The sequence below is a fragment of the Festucalex cinctus genome, chromosome 14 (genome assembly GCF_051991245.1).
Source record: "Festucalex cinctus isolate MCC-2025b chromosome 14, RoL_Fcin_1.0, whole genome shotgun sequence".
NCBI classification, from domain to species: domain Eukaryota; kingdom Metazoa; phylum Chordata; class Actinopteri; order Syngnathiformes; family Syngnathidae; genus Festucalex; species Festucalex cinctus.
Genome location: NC_135424.1, coordinates 9,268,105 through 9,286,666, shown reverse-complemented (window position 1 = coordinate 9,286,666; position 18,562 = coordinate 9,268,105). Strand labels below are relative to the sequence as shown.

At 39.7% G+C, this 18,562-nt stretch overlaps 1 protein-coding gene across 1 annotated transcript in view; it reads right to left on the bottom strand.

The window, feature by feature from the left end:
- Positions 1–18,562, bottom strand: part of spock2 (SPARC (osteonectin), cwcv and kazal like domains proteoglycan 2) — a 32,121-nt gene that overhangs the window by 1,321 nt on the left and 12,238 nt on the right. Inside the window, exons 2-9 of the mRNA XM_077495730.1 lie at positions 13,755–13,800; positions 9,175–9,289; positions 8,962–9,067; positions 7,592–7,703; positions 7,384–7,518; positions 4,951–5,169; positions 3,599–3,661; positions 1,508–1,639 (exon numbers count right to left, since the gene is read on the bottom strand). Coding sequence (XP_077351856.1) covers positions 1,508–1,639; positions 3,599–3,661; positions 4,951–5,169; positions 7,384–7,518; positions 7,592–7,703; positions 8,962–9,067; positions 9,175–9,289; positions 13,755–13,800 — 928 coding nt within the window. The remainder of the gene's footprint in view (positions 1–1,507; positions 1,640–3,598; positions 3,662–4,950; positions 5,170–7,383; positions 7,519–7,591; positions 7,704–8,961; positions 9,068–9,174; positions 9,290–13,754; positions 13,801–18,562) is intronic.

Below are 18,562 nucleotides of genomic sequence, written 5' to 3'. Positions count from 1 at the left end.
ACATTTGCGTGTGGCTTTAAAAAAATAATCACATAATTGCTGGCATTAGCGTTACATAAAAAGTACTCAAAAAAATATTTAAAAGGTACTGTGTCTACTATAGAAATGCTGATTAATACAAAAAATTAGTGATAGACTGGTATGGGTTTTTTTAAGAGCCGATGCTGATACAGATTATTAGTCGTCAAGAGAAAATAATAGAATTAAAAAAAACTAAATAAAAAACTACCTTTTCTTTGTTTGCTTTGTTTAATTTTAAAAAATTACGGAAATTGTAGGGAACTTCCAGAGTCATCAGCAGTTAAGCTAAATTCAAAACTAAGCAAGTAAATAAATAAATAAATAAATTTTCTCCTGTAAATAAAGTTTTCCAAAATTTCAACATAATTGTAAAATTTATTTTTTTCATTATTATTATTATTATTATTATTATTATTATAAATTAAAAAGTGTTGTGACTTCCCAGTATTGGCAGTGAATGAATGAATAAATAAATGAATAGTTTTCTGAAGTTTTCTACCGTAAATAAAGTTTTCCAAAATTTCAACAGAATTTGTAAAAAAAAAGTAAATTATTATTATTATTATTTATTTATTTATTTTTTATTATAAATTAAATAGTGTTGCGACTTCCGAGTTCCAGCAGTGACAAATGTATGTATCTACTTTTGTGTTTTTGTCAGGGTTCAAAAGATCTTCGCAGACAGTGAACACTTGTCTGAATATGTTTGAAATGTCTTTGCAACAAGTAAAAAGTGTCTGTGAACATCTTACAAATCCTGATGAAAACACAAAATTTGCTATGTTCGCAAGGATTCATTGCTTGGTGAGATTCCAGCTTTATCGGCCTTCAGATTTGTGAAAAGGCCGATGCCGATATTGCCTAATATCGGCACCGATATTTGGCCTGACCGATAATCGGTCTATCCCTACAAAAAACATTATATATTTCCTAAATTACAATTAGAGTGTCTTATTTTGTGAACATCATCTTCTTTTCGGCCGATTATTTTTTTATTTGGTTCTTTTACGCAATCTCATTAGATTGTGCCAGTGAGTGAGTGACTGAGTGTGTGTATATATTCTAGCCTTACATCTGCAGCATTGTCCTTCAGTTAACTTTGAACAAGTGCACTCTTTCCTAATGAGACATAGTGGAATGGAAGCAGAAACAATGGCGAAATAAGGGCAGGAGTTTGACTTTGTGCTGATTTAAGAGTTATTTCTTAAGCCCTGTCGCAGGAACCGTTCTTATCGGGAGACGGTTCTGTCTGAGCAGCCCTCATTTATCTTGAAAAGACTTTTCTCGCAGTGACAAGACACGCTTTGGAATGCAAATGACCGCCTGACGCATGAATGTGCTCTTTGCAGCGAAGGGAAAGTCACTTGACATAAAAGATACCTTGTGTAGGATGGATTGCAGGGAGGGGGTTAATCCAAAAGGATGTGGAGAGGGTTGGGGAGGTGGGGGGCATATAAGTAGATTTACGGGGGCAAAAAGAGCTCACCACAATCTGGTTTTCCACGAATCCTCGACCCGGCTACTTCGCCGCCGTACTGGTCCACGCACCAGCACTCTCCCCTGTCACACTGCAGCTTCCTGTAGAAGCCATCCTCATCACAGTTTGGGATGAAGCGACCTGGCAAATATGCACACCCACACACAAACGGCACGCATTTTCACAAGGGTGAGCATAGAGCAGACTTGCGTCACGCTTCACTGCACTTGACTGCCCAGTATCATGCATGCAGCATATGTTGCAACCAGTTCCATAATCCATGAATATCAATTTTGTTTACAGAACATGGTGGTGATGAATATGTAAAATCAGCATGGTGGAGCATATTGGGAAGATGTGTGTGTGCGCGCCAAGCCCCTCGCTCGCGACTTGAAATTCCACACACACACAACTCCAGCTCGATATCCTCTACAAAAACTCTTTGGACCATGGATTTTCACCAGATGGAGAAACTGCAATTTATTAATCTTGAAAGTTACAACGCTAGACAGCCCAAACTCTACACGCATGGTTTGAAAGCTCTCACACAAGTACTGATCAAAAGTCTCTGCTGAAAGTAGTTGGAGTAAGTGTTGTAAGTGGTGGAGCAGTTATTAAGCTTGAAAGTTGCCCCGTTCCATGCACAGGCTTGAGCCCTCACATGTGACCTGAAATATCTCACAAGAAGACCTGGCTCATTATTTTCAACAAGTCTTTGGATATTGGACCTTAATACTGTAGTGCTCAGACTTGCACCAAAGACTCACATTCAGTATTCTTATTGACATTAGCCACCGACTGACTGAATTGACTGTTAATCCAACAAACGAAAAATTTAATTTGATCAAAATGATAAATGGAGTGCACTATATGCTTAGAAAGCCATATTCGCTTAAAGGGGAAGTCAACCTTAAACATTTCTTGACAATAATATGTTATATGTGACCTTACTAGTCTAAACAAGACATTCTGATTAATATTATATTTGTGGAATATGAGTTATGCAGCCGTTTGTATCTAACTCAGGGGGCGGCCATTTTGCCATATGCTACCGACTGAAGATGACATCAGAGTTGCTCAGGGCAACGACCAATCACAGTTCACCTGTTTTCCTTTTTTTTTTTTTAAGAGAGAGCTCAGAATTGTTCATTTTGTAGTCTTACCGATTCAACATCTTATCATCATTGCGCTCTTTTTTTTTTTCCCCACTTTTTTTTTCACAGTTCACCTGTTTTCTGAAGCTGAGCTGTGATTGGTTGTTACCTGAGACCTTAGCAACATTGATGTCATTTTCACGCAAGTGGAAAAATGGCCGTCTTCTGATATTGATTAAAACCTGCTGGATTTTGCTGCTTAACTTGGGTTGCCTTCCACTTTATTAAGTCATTTGTACTTATTGTAGTCAATGTATCGGAATGTAGTCAGGCCTACGCCAGCACATCGACGCAGCGTATCTATCAGCACATGGACAGGTTAAACATTTTAGTTTAAAATAGCTTTAATCTCCACGATCCCATGCCATACAGACAGACAAAGCCCCTCACCTCATGACGTGACATTTCTCACAACAATCCAGCTACCAAGTCATTTTCTCAAACAGGCTAAGCTAACAATAACACGTGTTTATTGCTGTCATTTTTAAAGGGTGTATTCGGGCATACTGATGATGCTGGATGTGCTTGACCAATTACATCAATTACATTTAACAACAGAAAAATGTAACAAATATGCGCATAATGCAAGATGGCGCAAAATGAAAGCAACCCCTCAGTATTTCAGAGGCGCATCTGAAAGTCAGGCTGGCGCTCTGCCCTCTGTGTCCTTGCAGAGTCCTGACTCAGAGCCCAGTCAGCCAGCCAAAATCTGCAGTGCACATGAGTCCAAATATACACACACTCATTTAGCCACTTAGACACATATTTATTTTACACACACACTTTGGCCTGTTTTTCCCTTGCAGTCTGCCTGTATCAAATTCTCATCCATAAGCCCGACCATGACCATATCCCCGCCTCCTGTTAGGGATCTGTTTGAGTCAAATCCTGATCCAATAAGGACGAATCCAAATAAGATTCAAATAATTCATAGGAGAATACCTACCAAACTTTCTTTTGCCGCCATCTAAAACTTGGATCCTCTCCAGCTCGGCCAGGCAGGGAGGCTCTAAAAGAGAGAAAATTCATGACAAATTTGACTTTGATTTCATGCATATGAGGAGCATAAACCAAACTTGTCTTGAGATAACATTGCTGTAAATAGGCACAATACAGTTTTCAGGATGGTAAAGGCATTGACTGAACAGTGCTTTAATGGCAGTGTCCCATCAAATGGCACTGTTTTGGTCCCCCTAATGTTTTATTTTTACTTTTTATGATGAATACAGAGTAGTCATTATCCATTTTCTATAGGACGTCATCCCTAGGGGTCACTATTCTATCGCAGACCACATACATACCAACCAAGATCCAAACCCAGAACCTCTCAACTCCGAGGCAGATGTTACAAACACTACCACACCGTGTTGCCCATACAGTAGTCATTCATTTGGAACATTTAGGAAGGAAGGGATCTGTAATCTAATATTTCTATGTTTGTAAAACTTACACTCAAATATAACTTGACAAAATCCTCATAGCCTGTATAGTTGTGCTTGTAAATGAATTTTTATACAAGTTTATTCTAATTAAATTCTGACTTGATTCTTGCAATATTGCAACTGTATTTTCTTCATGTAATATTAAAAAAAATATTCTCATAAAAGTATTATTTTTTGTAATATTTTTAGTCTGTGAATCTCTTATTTACATAAAATGTATAATTTTAATTCATATAACTAATTGATTTTTTGTTACAGCTTATTCCTGTAAAATTATTTTTTTCTTGTAATTTTACATTTTTATTTTCATAACCATTTGTTTTTATTATATTAAAATGTGATCCTCAAATTACATTTTCTTGTAAAATAGCAGTTAAGATTGTGCTCCATGAATCCTGCCTAGCAACAAGTGACCCAACGATGTGACTGGATTAAAGAATCCTAGAGACTACAGACTATTCAAGTGGTCTAGCAGTATTGAATATCTGAATTGTGGAAACTTTTTCTCAACCTTGGAGCAATAATAACCTTCCTCTACAAGTTCAGTTTCACTTTGCTCTCAAATGCCAGGAAGTTCGGGACCGAGATTCAACTCGGCTGATGGGCTATATCGCGAGCTGAAGGGAAACGAGGCTGTCAACAAGCAGCAGCAATGTTCTCCTTGCCTGGCGGTAGACATTTCAACCCTCTGGGGAACAGGAGGGAGAGATATCGGGAGCAGATAAATGGCGACAGACACGAGGGAACTACATAGTCAAAAGGCGACCCTTTTTTTTTTTTTTTTTGTTTTTGTTTTTTTTGTCCCGAGGGCGGCCTTGATGTTAGAAAGCGTGGCGGGTGAACACGTTCCACTCACTCTCTCTCCAGAAGCACAGACACCACTCGGCCGTGGACACCTTGCCGTCTTTGTAGGAGTCGCACGAGTTGAAGAAGGGACGGATGCAGATCTCGTATTTGTCCAGGTTAATGGCGGCTAGCTCGGCCTGATCCAGGTACAGGTCGCCGTTAGTGTCCAGCTTGGAGAACATCCAACCTACGGAGTCCTTGCAGCTGGCCACCAGGCTCCTGTCCAGCACTGAACGCACGGAAATATATTTTAGTATGAGACAGCTAGACAAATGCTAAATTAAAATCAGGTGAACATCTCTGAATAATAAGAATAACTGAACCAAAAATATTGGCCTCGTCTAAGATCCTCAGGAATTTTGAGAAATTTGCCAATTCAGCCCCCAAAGCTAGTGTAATTGCATGGAATTCGGTTCACATGATTGCCTATATTGGTAGACCCATAAAAAAGCCACATCTGAAGACCAACAGAAAGTGGACCATTTTGGTTTGAAGTCACCGTATTAGAGAATTTTTGCCCGTTGTTAAAAAGAAAAACGTGTCTTAGCAAATCTCGTACATGGGACAGATGACTGATACTAAACTGCAAAATAAATAAAAAAATAGTCATTGCTGGAATCTGGATCATGTAGCCGTGTTTGATGGTTCTCCATATAACACAAAACTGTAATAACTCCAACACCACGAGGTCACTGTAACGTCTCGTGTGTGATGAAGGTCCCTCCCTGAAGAGACTCGATAACTCCTGACGCTCAGATTTCCTTTAAATTAGTCCAAGGTCTGGTGCATCTCCCATCTATGTCAGGTGTGTCAGAATGCCTTCATCACTGTTCGCAGCCTTAACTCAAGTTTGGTGATTGAGCCGAGTCATCAAATACCTCTTCTGTGCTCCGTCTTACACGCGAACGAAAACCCAAATTTATCGCATCGTTCAACTTGTGGCTCAAGTCTCAACAACTAGTTTGCTTTCAAAGGACCTCTGGAAATGTTCAACATAACCCTAAAATGGCCGCTTCAAATCAAAATGGCAGACTTCCTGTGTCTTCCGATAATTTTTTTAAGACTTATTTTGTGGGTTGACTTAAGATAAAAATGCTTACCAAATTTCAAGGGACTGGCTTTAAGGGTATGAATTTTCCAAATTTAAAATATCTGAGAAATTTAGTTTCACATACTACTAAGGCAAATTTTAGAGTCATGTCTACATGCCATGTTCTTTGCAACATGCAATGATTCAATTCAAGATTGTCCATCTGTCTGGTTCAAATTTGGCAGTAGTCAAACAAAATCAAGGACAAGGTTGATTTTGAGCCTTGGAAATGTGCAAAATGGTGGATTGTCATGTGTCTTTTTGTGCATGGGAGACTATGCAGATTATGAATTTGCTAAAAACTCTTGTGTAGCGCTACTGTACCAATTTTGAAGGCTGACACGGCCATTCCACCATCACATTCTCCAGCCACATTCAGTGACGACCCACATTATTAGCAATTTAGCATGCCTTCTAGTATATGTAATTACATTTTGGTATGAAATTGTATAAAATACAACACACCAAGGGGATAATACACACAATAAGAAAATAGTCTTTGAAACGCCACTGGACAAAAAGACAAAATGGCAGTTCTCAAAGTGAAACTGGCTTTGTGGATGTATTTTCCCCAAATTCCAAGGGGCACCTACCCAGTTGTTGTTGGCTTGCGACCTCCAACAAATGCGTATGGTCGCAAAGGCAAATTGAGTCACTTGGAACTAGATTGGGATAACTCCATCTTTGTCATTTCACGGGCGAGTGATTTAAAGTTTTATGGCTGCCGCTAAAGGTTTAGTGCGATACTAAGTCCAATCATCCGTCACATCTATCAATATCTCATGAAAGATGATTTCACTTATATTATTATACACAGGCACAGAAAAGCCCCCTAATAGTGCTGAGTGCAATAGCGGACTATTTATGTCAAAATTGTGACTAAGCCTTGACTTAGACCATTGCTTCTCAAATAGTGGGGCGGGCCCCCCCAGGGGGGCGCGAGGCTTCATCAAGGGGGGCGCGTTTGACCTCGGGGAACATGCTTTTTTATTTAGATTTATTTTATTTATTTTTTTACTGTCTTAGAATAAAGGGCAATTGCACCTCCACTACATTAGGGGGCAGTGGCGCCGTCATTGGCAGAGTGTGCGCAAGGAGTATTCGCTCGGTGGTGTAGGGGTTTTGTTTGCACTGAGCATGCTCGTTATGAAACAGCACAGAGTATGAGTATGAAATGTAGGCACAAAGTGTAGCAGACCCTCAAGTGACACCATGAAAAAATATTTAACAGGGATGAGAAGACAGGCGGAGAGAGATGGAGATAAAGAGACAAATGAAAGTCTGCATGCCTCGACCCAAAATAGCAGTCGTGGTAGTATTCGTCGTAGTAGTAGTAGTAGTATTTTCTCCAACCTGATGCAGTGTTGGCTGTGGCGCTTTTGGCCCCGGGCTTGCTGTTATTGTTCTGCTTGGCATTGTTCTGAAGGAGTTGGAACCAGTCCCGAAGACGCTCGCCAAGATCAGCCAGATCCTGTCCGGTGCAACTCTCTGCGGGGAGGTCCATATTTGTAACGACTTCTCACGCTCATGTTTACTTTTCCACACGCTGCTTGCATCTTACCGCGTTTACTCTCCGGCTTGGCGGCGGGTGCGGCGGTGGAACACGGGCAGAGACCCGAGCACTTGAGGGTCAGCTCCTTCCCCGTGAGACACGCCTGCTGCTCCAGCTTGCACTGCGACACAAACACGCGCATTAACACACATGCGTACCTGCAACAAGGACACGTCAAGGTGAAGTCAAATGACTTATTGCAGGGACGCGGATCAAATATTCATGAGGCGAGCGACTGTATGCTTCGTTCCTGTGCGAGACTGGCACAAGGTCAGCAATGGCGCTGTAAAAGACAAAGTATAAATCAATAAAACACCCCCCTCGAACCGATATTGGTCTTTTTAATTTTATACTCTTTTGTCCCCCACCTTGAGCGTGTCCCCACAGTGCGATGCATGTCTGACGGTGTCTTTTACGCATTTAGCAGTGGTGTCAAATCTCGTTTTTTGGTGCAGGCTGTTTTGGAGTTATAGTTTCCCTCAGAGGGACGTTATGACATGTCGCTGTCAGGCAGAATTCTTGCAAAATTATTTTTCAGGTAATAAAAACGCCATCTTGTTTGAGTTATTGAACACTGCATCGTTCGAGTTATCCACAACGTCAACACAACGCCGACCGAAAATCATGTCCAATCGGTAATTTAATATGCTAAAAATCGACTGATTTATTACGCTGCCGAGTCAAGCCGACCCTCGACCAGACGAAAAGCCGTTAATTACTTCACAAAAGCAAACAAATGTGGTTACATCACCTCAAACTCAAATATATCATATCTATTTAGACTGTTAGTATCTAAAAATCATCTCAACTTTCGATTTTGAGGCGGGATGTTTTTCTCAAGCTATTTTCAACACATTTAAGTTACTAATGTGTAAAAATAACATGGGGACCTACCAATAGTATTGATATGTGAAAAATTATTTTATAATTGTTGGACGCACGGGTTTCCACCTGACAGTGACAATATGTGCAACATATTGATGGATAAGTCAAGGAAAATAGTTTCATCAACTATTGCTTCATTTTGTTTTAAAAATTAGCTTTATAGAATATTTGATTGAAATTCATGATGTAAATAGGCTCTTATTCAGAAAGGCTTCATTGTTTAATACACTTATTTTTGCATGATGAATTTCATGGAATTTCAATTCTACTTCCTGCAATTTAAATTTGAATTGCAATTCTGCTTCCTGTTTGACACGTCAATAATTAAGGTGTCATTCTCACTTCAATAAAGAGTCAAGTGAAAATCGCATGAATCCAAAAGAAAACAACAGTGGATTTGGAATTCACGTACACTACGACTGGCCCAGAAACAACCAATCACGGTCACTATTGTGTGTGTTGGGGGGTGTGTCTAATGTCACATGTCAGGGTACCCTTGAGGCATAGTTGTGTCCGTCAGATCCGCACACAGGCCCGGTGGAGGAGATGGGACATGGCTGACAGTTGCCATCAGAGGACCTGAGAGCAGGCTGCTTGAGTCTATGGGACAAAAAAATCAACACAAGCTACTGACTTCCAGAATTGGTGTTACTAAATGGCCTCTTTTGGACTTCCGTACTATAAATTTTGCACACACACATCCTCACCTGTGCTCAAGCTTCTTGCGGTTGATGCATACAGCTCTCTGGTAGCCTTGGGCGATACACACCTTGTGCCGGCTGCACTTAACCTTTTGACACGGGTCCTTGGTGGTGTCCACGTCTACGAAAACAAGATGTTGTGCTGTGTTTCGGCTTCACTCTCAATACCTTTTGTACATGTTTCTGCTCGAGCATGACTCTGCCCTATAGTGCATAAAGCAAATAAGCCTATAAAAGGCAGAGGTGGATAGAAATACACATCGCTACATGAACTCTGTTACTCCGTAGTGGTGTTTATTTAAGGCGGCAACACAACAAAAATGCGGTCAAATGTTTTTAAATAGGCTGCGTAAAATGCGATTTTATTATTACATTTTCCTATGGCACAAAATGTAATATCACCATGCTGATGACATTTCTCCAGAAAAGCGACATGAAAAACGGTGGACTAATGGTGGCATTTACAAGTGTCAAAGAAGCCTCTTTTTCTACCTCAGAAAATTATTGGGCAGACGTTGTACTTCGATTTCCATGTCAGTGATACAGAGCAGTGATATGGAAAAAATGGTAGAAAATGCCACTTTTTAAATAAAACTTTTAACAGACATTGCACAGTGGTGCCTTGACTTACGAGTTTAATCTATTCCGTAATCATGCTTGTAATTGTAACTCTAGTCTTTCAAATCATTGGAATTAACAAAAATGCCATTAATTTTTTGCAGAGTCTCGGAAAACAACAAAAAATGTTGTAATGTGTGTTTTATTTGTGTATATAATATGAAAAATAGCACTCTATGGTAATGTTTCATAAAAACAGCAATATCAAGAATGTAGTGGTATATACGTTTTAGACACCTGCGGGCAGTATAATATATAATACACAAGACGGACAAACTGCTCAGTAAGCTGCAGTAATAATTACCGTTTTCTCACAGAGGATAAAGAATATATGCCTGTGAATATTGTCATATTGTCTGTCTACATTTGTGATGCACCGTTTGTGATCAAATATCCGTTGTGTAAAGGTTATAGCCCCGTAATATTGATGCTATTTTTTAGCCAGTGTATGGTATTTTGCATTTTGCATTAGCATTGAGCTAGCTGACTTTCCTCAGCTTGTCTTACATACACACCATGTAACTCATAGTTTCATGTATAGTTTTTTTAGTAAACTTCAACTGAAAATCTGCCAGTGTTGCTTGTAGCTGTCATCATAGATAGCGCTCAGAACTCTAAAAAATAAATAAAATAAAATAAAAATCTGCCTTGCAGTTTTTATGTCTAAAAACTCATAACAGTCATTTGTTAGAACAATGAAAAAGGTCAGAAAATGCTGCCTTTTTTTAGGCTAGTGTCTGTTGGGCCCATAACAAACCTGATTTGTAGCTTCTCTTCACAAATTCGCCGATTTTTGCATCCATGTTATGATAGGTTGTAAAATGAAAACATTAGTAAATAAATCTGTGTCTGTGGTTGCCAACTGCTGTGTTTGGGTGCACACAAGCAGCATAAGGTATCTGCCTGAGCCTCATGTTAACTTAACAGGCTTCCGCGGATTAAAGCAGCGGCGGGCGATGATGACGTTGCCATGGCAACAGGCTCTCGGCGGTCCTGGGAATCATTTCTGGGTTGACTGTGATTTGTGGCTCAATCTGGTTTGTTTGCGAGAACTCTCGCTCGCTGCGCAATCATGTCAGCGTGACCGTCTTGGAGGCTTTGTCTTCATTTTATGACGACGCTCTCAATCATGCTGATTCCTCCAGATCGGTGCTACGCTATTGCACTAATGCGCAAATCGGCAGAAAACCTCCCTTAATAATTAGGTGCTTTGGTACAATCCAATGCAGATTCAAAATGAGGTTTATCCGTGAGGATTGAGGATATGAAAGTGGAGCTTGTGCCGCGTCCTCATCATGCACCTTCTTATCGTCCGTGCACACTTGAGCACAATCACTCTTAATGAGGACGTAACGCCGAATTGCCTGCACTTGTGGACACATTTGTCACACACTCTCAGTCACTTATTACGATGAAAGTTCCTGGTTGCCTAGGTAACTGCCCTTGTTCTATCTGACATTCTAAATGTCATCAGCATCCTTCTCCCACTGTTGTCTATCTGTGATCCACCCTCTTATAGAGATGTATCTCAACAATGTGATTTATATACAATATAAGAAAAGGAGTGGGAAGGAAAAAGGTAGAAAATGCCACTTTTTTTTTTTTTTTTTTTTTTTTTAAATAGAAATCTATTCCGTAATCATGCTTGTAACTAGTCTTTCAAATCATTGGAATTAACCAAAATGCCATTAATTTGTTGCAGCATCTTGGAAAACATCAACAAAAAAATGTTGTAATGTGTGTTTTATTTGTGCATATAATATGAAAAATAGCACTCTGCGGTTATGTTTCATAAAAACAGCAATCTCAAGAATGTAGTTTATGCTGTACAATAATTAGCATTGAAAAAAAAATCACAATTAATAAAACATTATTATAAATTATTATTTTGAAAATATTTACTTCAGTCGTAACATTCCAAAAATGAAACACAAACTGCAAATTCAATAATACGAACAAAATAATTTTCAGAGGGAAATTTCCTAACCAAGTTTCCATAATTATATTTTTCCTATTCTACTATTTTTTATTTTTTATTGCTTCATATCAACGCTGCTATGTGAAAAACACTTACCGGTATGTCCATTTTTTAAAATTTTTTATTTTTATGTTTTTTGGGATAAAACCAAATGCAGACATACCAAAAACTAAAAAAAGAAAAAAGAAAATGGACTTGACTGTTTTTCACATAGCAGCGACGATACGTAATGTTTAATTTCTAATATCAGCAATTTTCTGTCCCCTAATTAGTTCATCAGAGTTTTCTTGCATTTTCAAGGTGGACTTTTCTAGAAAAGATAGACATCATATGTCGTTGTTTTTGTATGGTATTGATGATACTGGCGTGATAGTGGGTAGTATTAAGTCAGATAAGTCCCGCCCCTGAGTTTTTCACCAGTTAAAGGACAACCACAATAATGGACAATTGGACATTGTTGTCGACTTTATACTTGATAATCTGATAGTGTCCGTCAAAACAACGAATGAAAAATTGGACCCTGCTTGGCCTTCTCTTATCTCCTCCGTGCCGACCACTGCAATGAGGACACTGATTAATTGTGACCTCTCTGCTTGAGATTACATCCAATCCATCCATTTTCTGTCGTGGTCAAAAAACAACTTGTACAAAAGTTTGCATGCGCGTGTGCTTGTTTGTTCTTACAAGTCCGAATCATCAGCTCGGAGCAGAGCGACGAGATTCAATCAGAGCAGAGAGCCACTGACTGCATTGATGAATTGACTAGAGTGCAAATTACCGTGACCTCTCACTCACTCACTCAGCGCGCAGGTCGCCTTAAGTGGAGACAGATACTGCAGTGCCTGAATGCAAATTTCCAGACTCTCCGCGAATGTGTGAAAAGTGTTGACAAAGTCGTACACGTCCATCTTCTGTGAGGTCAAGAATGCCCAGTGGAGGAAGATGGAGGACTGCGGGCTCTTGTCAGGTCATTGTTGGGGTTTTTTTTTTGACAACTTAGGTGACCTTTTCGTGGCATGTCTTTTATATTTCACTTTAATTCATCTGAGTCTATTTCCACGCTTCAGTGCTGCTGTTTTGGTTAGCAACAGAGCTCAAACCAGCCTCCTCTTTGATTTGAAATTCTCTGTTGGACTTAATGTTTTAGTGGCAATTTTCATCTCACCAAAGCGGGCGACGTTTTGTCCATGACAGTCTTCCATTAAATAAAGTCTTAATAACTGCCACCCGCGTCTCGCATATCTTATCCTCGGTGCTTTTACTTGCCTGTCCGGCTTTCTACTGCAAAGCATAATTAGTCTTTCATTAGGCCTTGAGACACAGCACTAATGGACTCTGCCATTCATACGACTTCATTTAAGCTGCAAATCAAGCTGCGAGGACACGACTCTGCTGTCATAACTTGGCTCAGTTAATGCGGAGCTGTGAGGCAAGGACGTTCTAGAAAACTAGTCTTTACGCGTTGCGCATTTACAAAAAAAAAATACAAAGGATCGAGAAATAAGAGCCAGAAAAGAGCGGCGATGGGTTGAAGCAGAGGCGATGTTGAGCATCTCCTTTGGGAGGTGCGTCAGATCTGCTCGAGCACATCAAACAGAATACAACAATCACTCAATCTCTTTTTTTTCCTCCACGAGAGGAGACGACGGGTGACCCCGTTAAACACGCACACACACGCTCACACACTCGAGGCTGCGCAATACAATACACAAGTGACGTGTGTGTGTCCAGTTCAACCGGGGGTCATGGATTCTGCCATACGATATTCAATTTTGATCGACTTGTTCAGATTCATGTTGTTAACTGCATCACGTCACATTTGGATGAAGTATGTGTGATGCAATATCTGTCACATCGGCATTGTATAATTGTCTCCAATAGGTTTGATTTGATTAGAACGGATTGTCAATTAATTGGATGTTACTAAACAATGTTCATAGTTTTGATTGCCCAGTTAACGAATAGGTACAAATAGCAAAAGAAAACTCACTGTCACTGGAGCCTTGATTTTCATCCCAGTTGCGCACATAATCATCCTGCACAAAGAAGTAGAGAAGAATCAGTGAGTTGCTGGGAAACTGCAGACAATGAATGTATTTTCTTTTTCTTTTTTTTTTTAAGTAAGAAGTGCCATTAGCATTGCACGCTGATTATAATGTGCACATTTTGTCTTGAAAGCATGATGATGAGCACAACGAGACATGTAGGTAAAATGAGTATGCGTCTGTATGGAAATGAGCCTGACTAATGTCTTGCTGTTTACCTGTACGCAAGACATATGGCGCCCAGGGCCGACTTTTATTCGAGTGCTGTGCAGTGCTTGGAATTTGAATATGAAGTTGAAGCCATGCACAGATGAAGACGTACGAAAGTGTGTAGATAGTAGATACAGTAATGTTAACATCTAGAAGAACTGACCTCCACTTCCTGATGAAATGACAGCAAAAGGAGAGAAAAACAGTGGAAATTAGTGGAAAGTAGTCACTGCACATTATTCATACGGACTCTATGAAGCTAAAAAGAGATACATTTGCTATTTGAATTATGCAGCACAAAAACATATTTTCTAGTGAGCTGTATCAAAAAATAAATTCTGCCTGTACCACGGCAACACTCGCTCAAGGTCTGCATGAATTTTAACACAAAAGTAATTTTTTTAATTCATATTTTAAGTTTTTTTTTTTTAAACAGTTTTTTAAATGCTGGCAGACACGTATTAATTGTGATGTTTATTAGATAAGAATATGAATAAAATATGTTTATTGGTGTGGTTGTAGAGAGTGATGTTTTTAACTGTAAAACAGTTTGTACAGCTATATAATATTAAAAAAGTGATAATTAAAAAAATAATAAAGAACCATGAAGCCTCAGTTTTTGTATGACCTAGTTAAAATGTTTTCTTCTTTTTTTCTTTTTTTTTTTCCCCCCGTAAGTTGTGGTCAGTAAAAAGAGGGTTCAACGGACAGCAAAGGCAAACTTTTATTAACAAGGCAATAACAGAATGGAAGGGCTTGTTATGTTTGGAGGTGTTCATATAAGCGTGCAATGTGGAACACACCTTGAACCCTTTTAAAACAATGCGACAACGTTCGGAATGCGAGAAAAATGATACAATTGATAAAACTTGTAGCAAAGTATTAAAATGGCTCCCTTCCTCCCCCTCCTGGCCATCAAAAGTTTTCAATAAAGATAAAATAGATAAATATTCGTTTATCCACTTAATCAGTCACTTGGGCTTTCGTACGGTTTGGTTTTAGTCAGAACCTGATGAATCACAAAAACTGAGGTTCCAGTGTATTGTTATTTATATTCACAAATGTTAGCCAGTATTAAAAAAATGCACACATTAAAGTGCATCAGTAAAAGTTGACTTTTGATAAAATATCTCACTAGATGGCGCAAGTGCTGTTTGTGTTGAAATATACTGTAAGTTGTTTAAATGTTTATCGCTATTGCAATGTGCTAGTTTTGTTAGCTCATCTCTGGCATCTCCCATTATATGTTAGCATTAGGTTAGTGGACAAGGCAAAATGAGTTATTTGTTTTCTAACCTCCTTTCTGGTTAGCTGTGGGTATTGAGAAGATTGGGTCACTTCTACCCAAGGTTGGGTTATTTATTTTTTTGACCTAGCAATTCTAAGTATGATGCTGAAGTAAATTACATGTAACATTCTTACAAAACATTGGTGGCAGCTGAATGGTTCAGTGGGTAACACTGCTGACTTCAGACACAGGAGTTGGGTTCAAATCCCGGTCAGCGCACATAGACCACCCACGGAAAAAGGGTGGGTTGCATCAGAAAGGGCATCTGGTGTAAAAACTGTGCCAAACAATTATACGAGTGACTTGCTGTGGCGTCCTCTAACAGGGGAATGGATTGGCTCGGTCCCTTTTGGACCCAGCACTAGTATAGCAATTTCAACCAGTTTGGGCTACTTTTGACACAGAATTCATTTGACTGGAAATTCAAGTTGTAAAGGCCTCTTTTTTTTTTTTCTTCTTCTTCTTTTTTTTTAAATAATTGTTCAATATCTGTCAAACTGATGCTATTTGTGAAGTTGGCTGCCCCCATTTATTGCTTGTATCGCCAGATTCAATACAAAAAAAAAACTGTCCACTTCGACTCATATTTCGAAAATCTTGTTAAATTGAGATACCGTTGTACAAAAAACTAAAATGTAATTGTGGCAGAATAAACTGTGTAGCCCAGAAAAAAACACCCAACTCAAAGCTAATCCCATTATTCTGAATGAGATTAAACATCTCAGCAGTGCTTGCTTGACAAGCAGCCACGATACAAATCTTCTTGAGCCGAATCACGAGATATTTACCATGTCTCAGGGAGACTTCATCACAGCTTGAAACATTTGACGCATTGCAAAGAAGGTGCCAAACATCTCGGAGACGTTCTTCTTTGACCTCCGCAGTGTGATCATATGCAAGTAAATATTTTCCTCACTGTCAAAACCCAGCATCAAAACATTCCCCGCCTGCGCGCCTTGCTCGTCTCAATCGTCATTGACAACACAATCCCTTTGCCAGGGAGCCAACATGTGCCTGCGGAATGAACTCGATACTCCATTTGGGTGGTGAGTAATTGTCAGGCTTTTGTAGTTTGTAGTTTACAACCTGACCATTAATCCCGTGTTTACCGCATCTCCTCGATTGATGACTCACGACCTGAATTATTCAGTAATCCCTATTTGTGCTGCTGCCAGGACCAGTGAGGAAAATGCCCCGCTGCACTGACACGACTGGAAATCGATGACTTGAGAAGGTGCATGAGTGTGTGCAAAGGCAGGAAAAACAACACACAGACCTTTTTGAGAGTACAATGTAAGTGAGCATGTTGATATGCAGGGTTATGGCACACTGACTTGCAAATCCGGCATGGCGAGTAGAATAAATCTATGTGGAGGTAGGTTAGACCGGGTTTTTATAATTTTGCCTTGACTTGTTTTGCCGCCAATCTAAGCAGCTCTTCTCATTCCCTTTGAATGTGGCACACTTTCGTCCCGCATAGCTCAGAAACGGTCTGTTTGCGCCCCAGTCAAATTCACCAAAATCACCTTGCGCCAGGATTTAGACGTGGTCCATCAGGTGTAACTTTAGACCCACTTTCTGCCGCCAAATTGTCATTCCGCCGGGTGTATCTTCAAGGACACACGTTCAAGTAAAAGCCAAAATAATTGGCTGAATGACGCACTGTAAATAAAGGCAACGCTGTACTTGGAAGAAAGCTTTCAAAAGAAGCTTGGCTAAAGATGAAAGACATGACAATGTTTGTTGGCTGCTCTGCCTGTTCTGGCAAACTTCCATTACAACTCTGTATGTTTGTGCTAGTCTCAGAGGAAGTTTAAAAAATAAATAAAATTAAAAAAAATCTGAAAAACGATGCTTGTACATCTCGCAGTGGTAATAGAACAAAGACCAAAATTGAGCTGCGACAGCCATCAAGTAGTGTCAAAAATCTACATAAATCATCTCACACAGTGAGTCCGCCTTACAATTGGACCAATAGGAAGACACTGTAAAACACTGTCTCAGCCTCTTAGCTTTAAATGCTTTAGACAGACTTGTTTTGATCATGTCATTTTGGCTAAAGCTAATGCTAATATGTAAACTTAATATGAGTTTGTTTGCAACACTGATCATCCTTAGGTGAACACTTTCTTGAACACCAGTATGGCAATCGATAGATTTTGACTCACTGTTGCCATGACAACAATCTGAGGTGGATACCCACTGTCATTTAAATTCGACTGAAATTCGCTCTCTTTCATGGTTTTATCGTTCGGTAAAAGTGTGAAGTGTCTTAACAAAATTGGGTACATCAAGGAAAAAAAAAAAAATCTTGAATGATGCTTCAAAATTGTGACCAGGTCAACAAAGGGCTTTTCAACGTCAGCTGTCTATCACGTTGGACTTTTAACATTTTTCCCACCTCACTCTTCCGCTCTCTCTCCATGATGCATACGCACTCATGGCCAACAATGAGGCACTCTAAAGTGGCCATGCTTGTTAGGCTACATGCTGGCTTCATTTTTTTAATTTATTTTTTATTTTTTTTAAATCCCTCCTCTTTGCTATTCCACCTCCTGCATTGAAGCACACACTCAAGGCCAACAACGAGGCACTCTAAAGAAGCCATGCAAGGTGACTATCCAAAGGGAAGATGCATTTTGGGGGAGTAGGAAATTGCTGCAGCTAACTAACTGGTCTTGCAAACTAAATTCTCATCTCGACGGGAGGGGCAACTCAAGCCGGACTCCCGATTGCATCACAATCGCAGTTTTAGCCACGCCCCCAAAATCAGGAAGAAATACATCTCCACAACGGAATGCTACATAGTTCTCACTCTTTGCACGTTTTCAGCAATTACCCTCAAACATGTGTAGTGTAGAATCTTCATGTTCCACATGATGAGCGGGCAGGCAATAAAATGTCAATTTTTCAAAATATGTCCCTTTTTAAAAAATGAATCTGACAATAGTAAACACACCCTAAAATACAACCTACAAACCCACATTGTGATTAAAGACACTATGAGGGGAAAAAAAGTCTGACATATCCAGGACAGAAAGGCTGTGATCTACCTCCTTCCTGTTAAACAGAGCATGGAAGTTCTCCCTTTGCATCCCAACATGGCCGCCTGATTGACAGCTCCACGTCCCTCTTCTAAATAAGCGGCGGAGCCTGCTGTCCCCTTGTAGAATTCAGCACAAGTCAAGAGGAAGTGTGACAAAGAGAGAGCTTCCGACACTTGCTGGGTGGATGGCAATAAAAGAAAGAAACGGG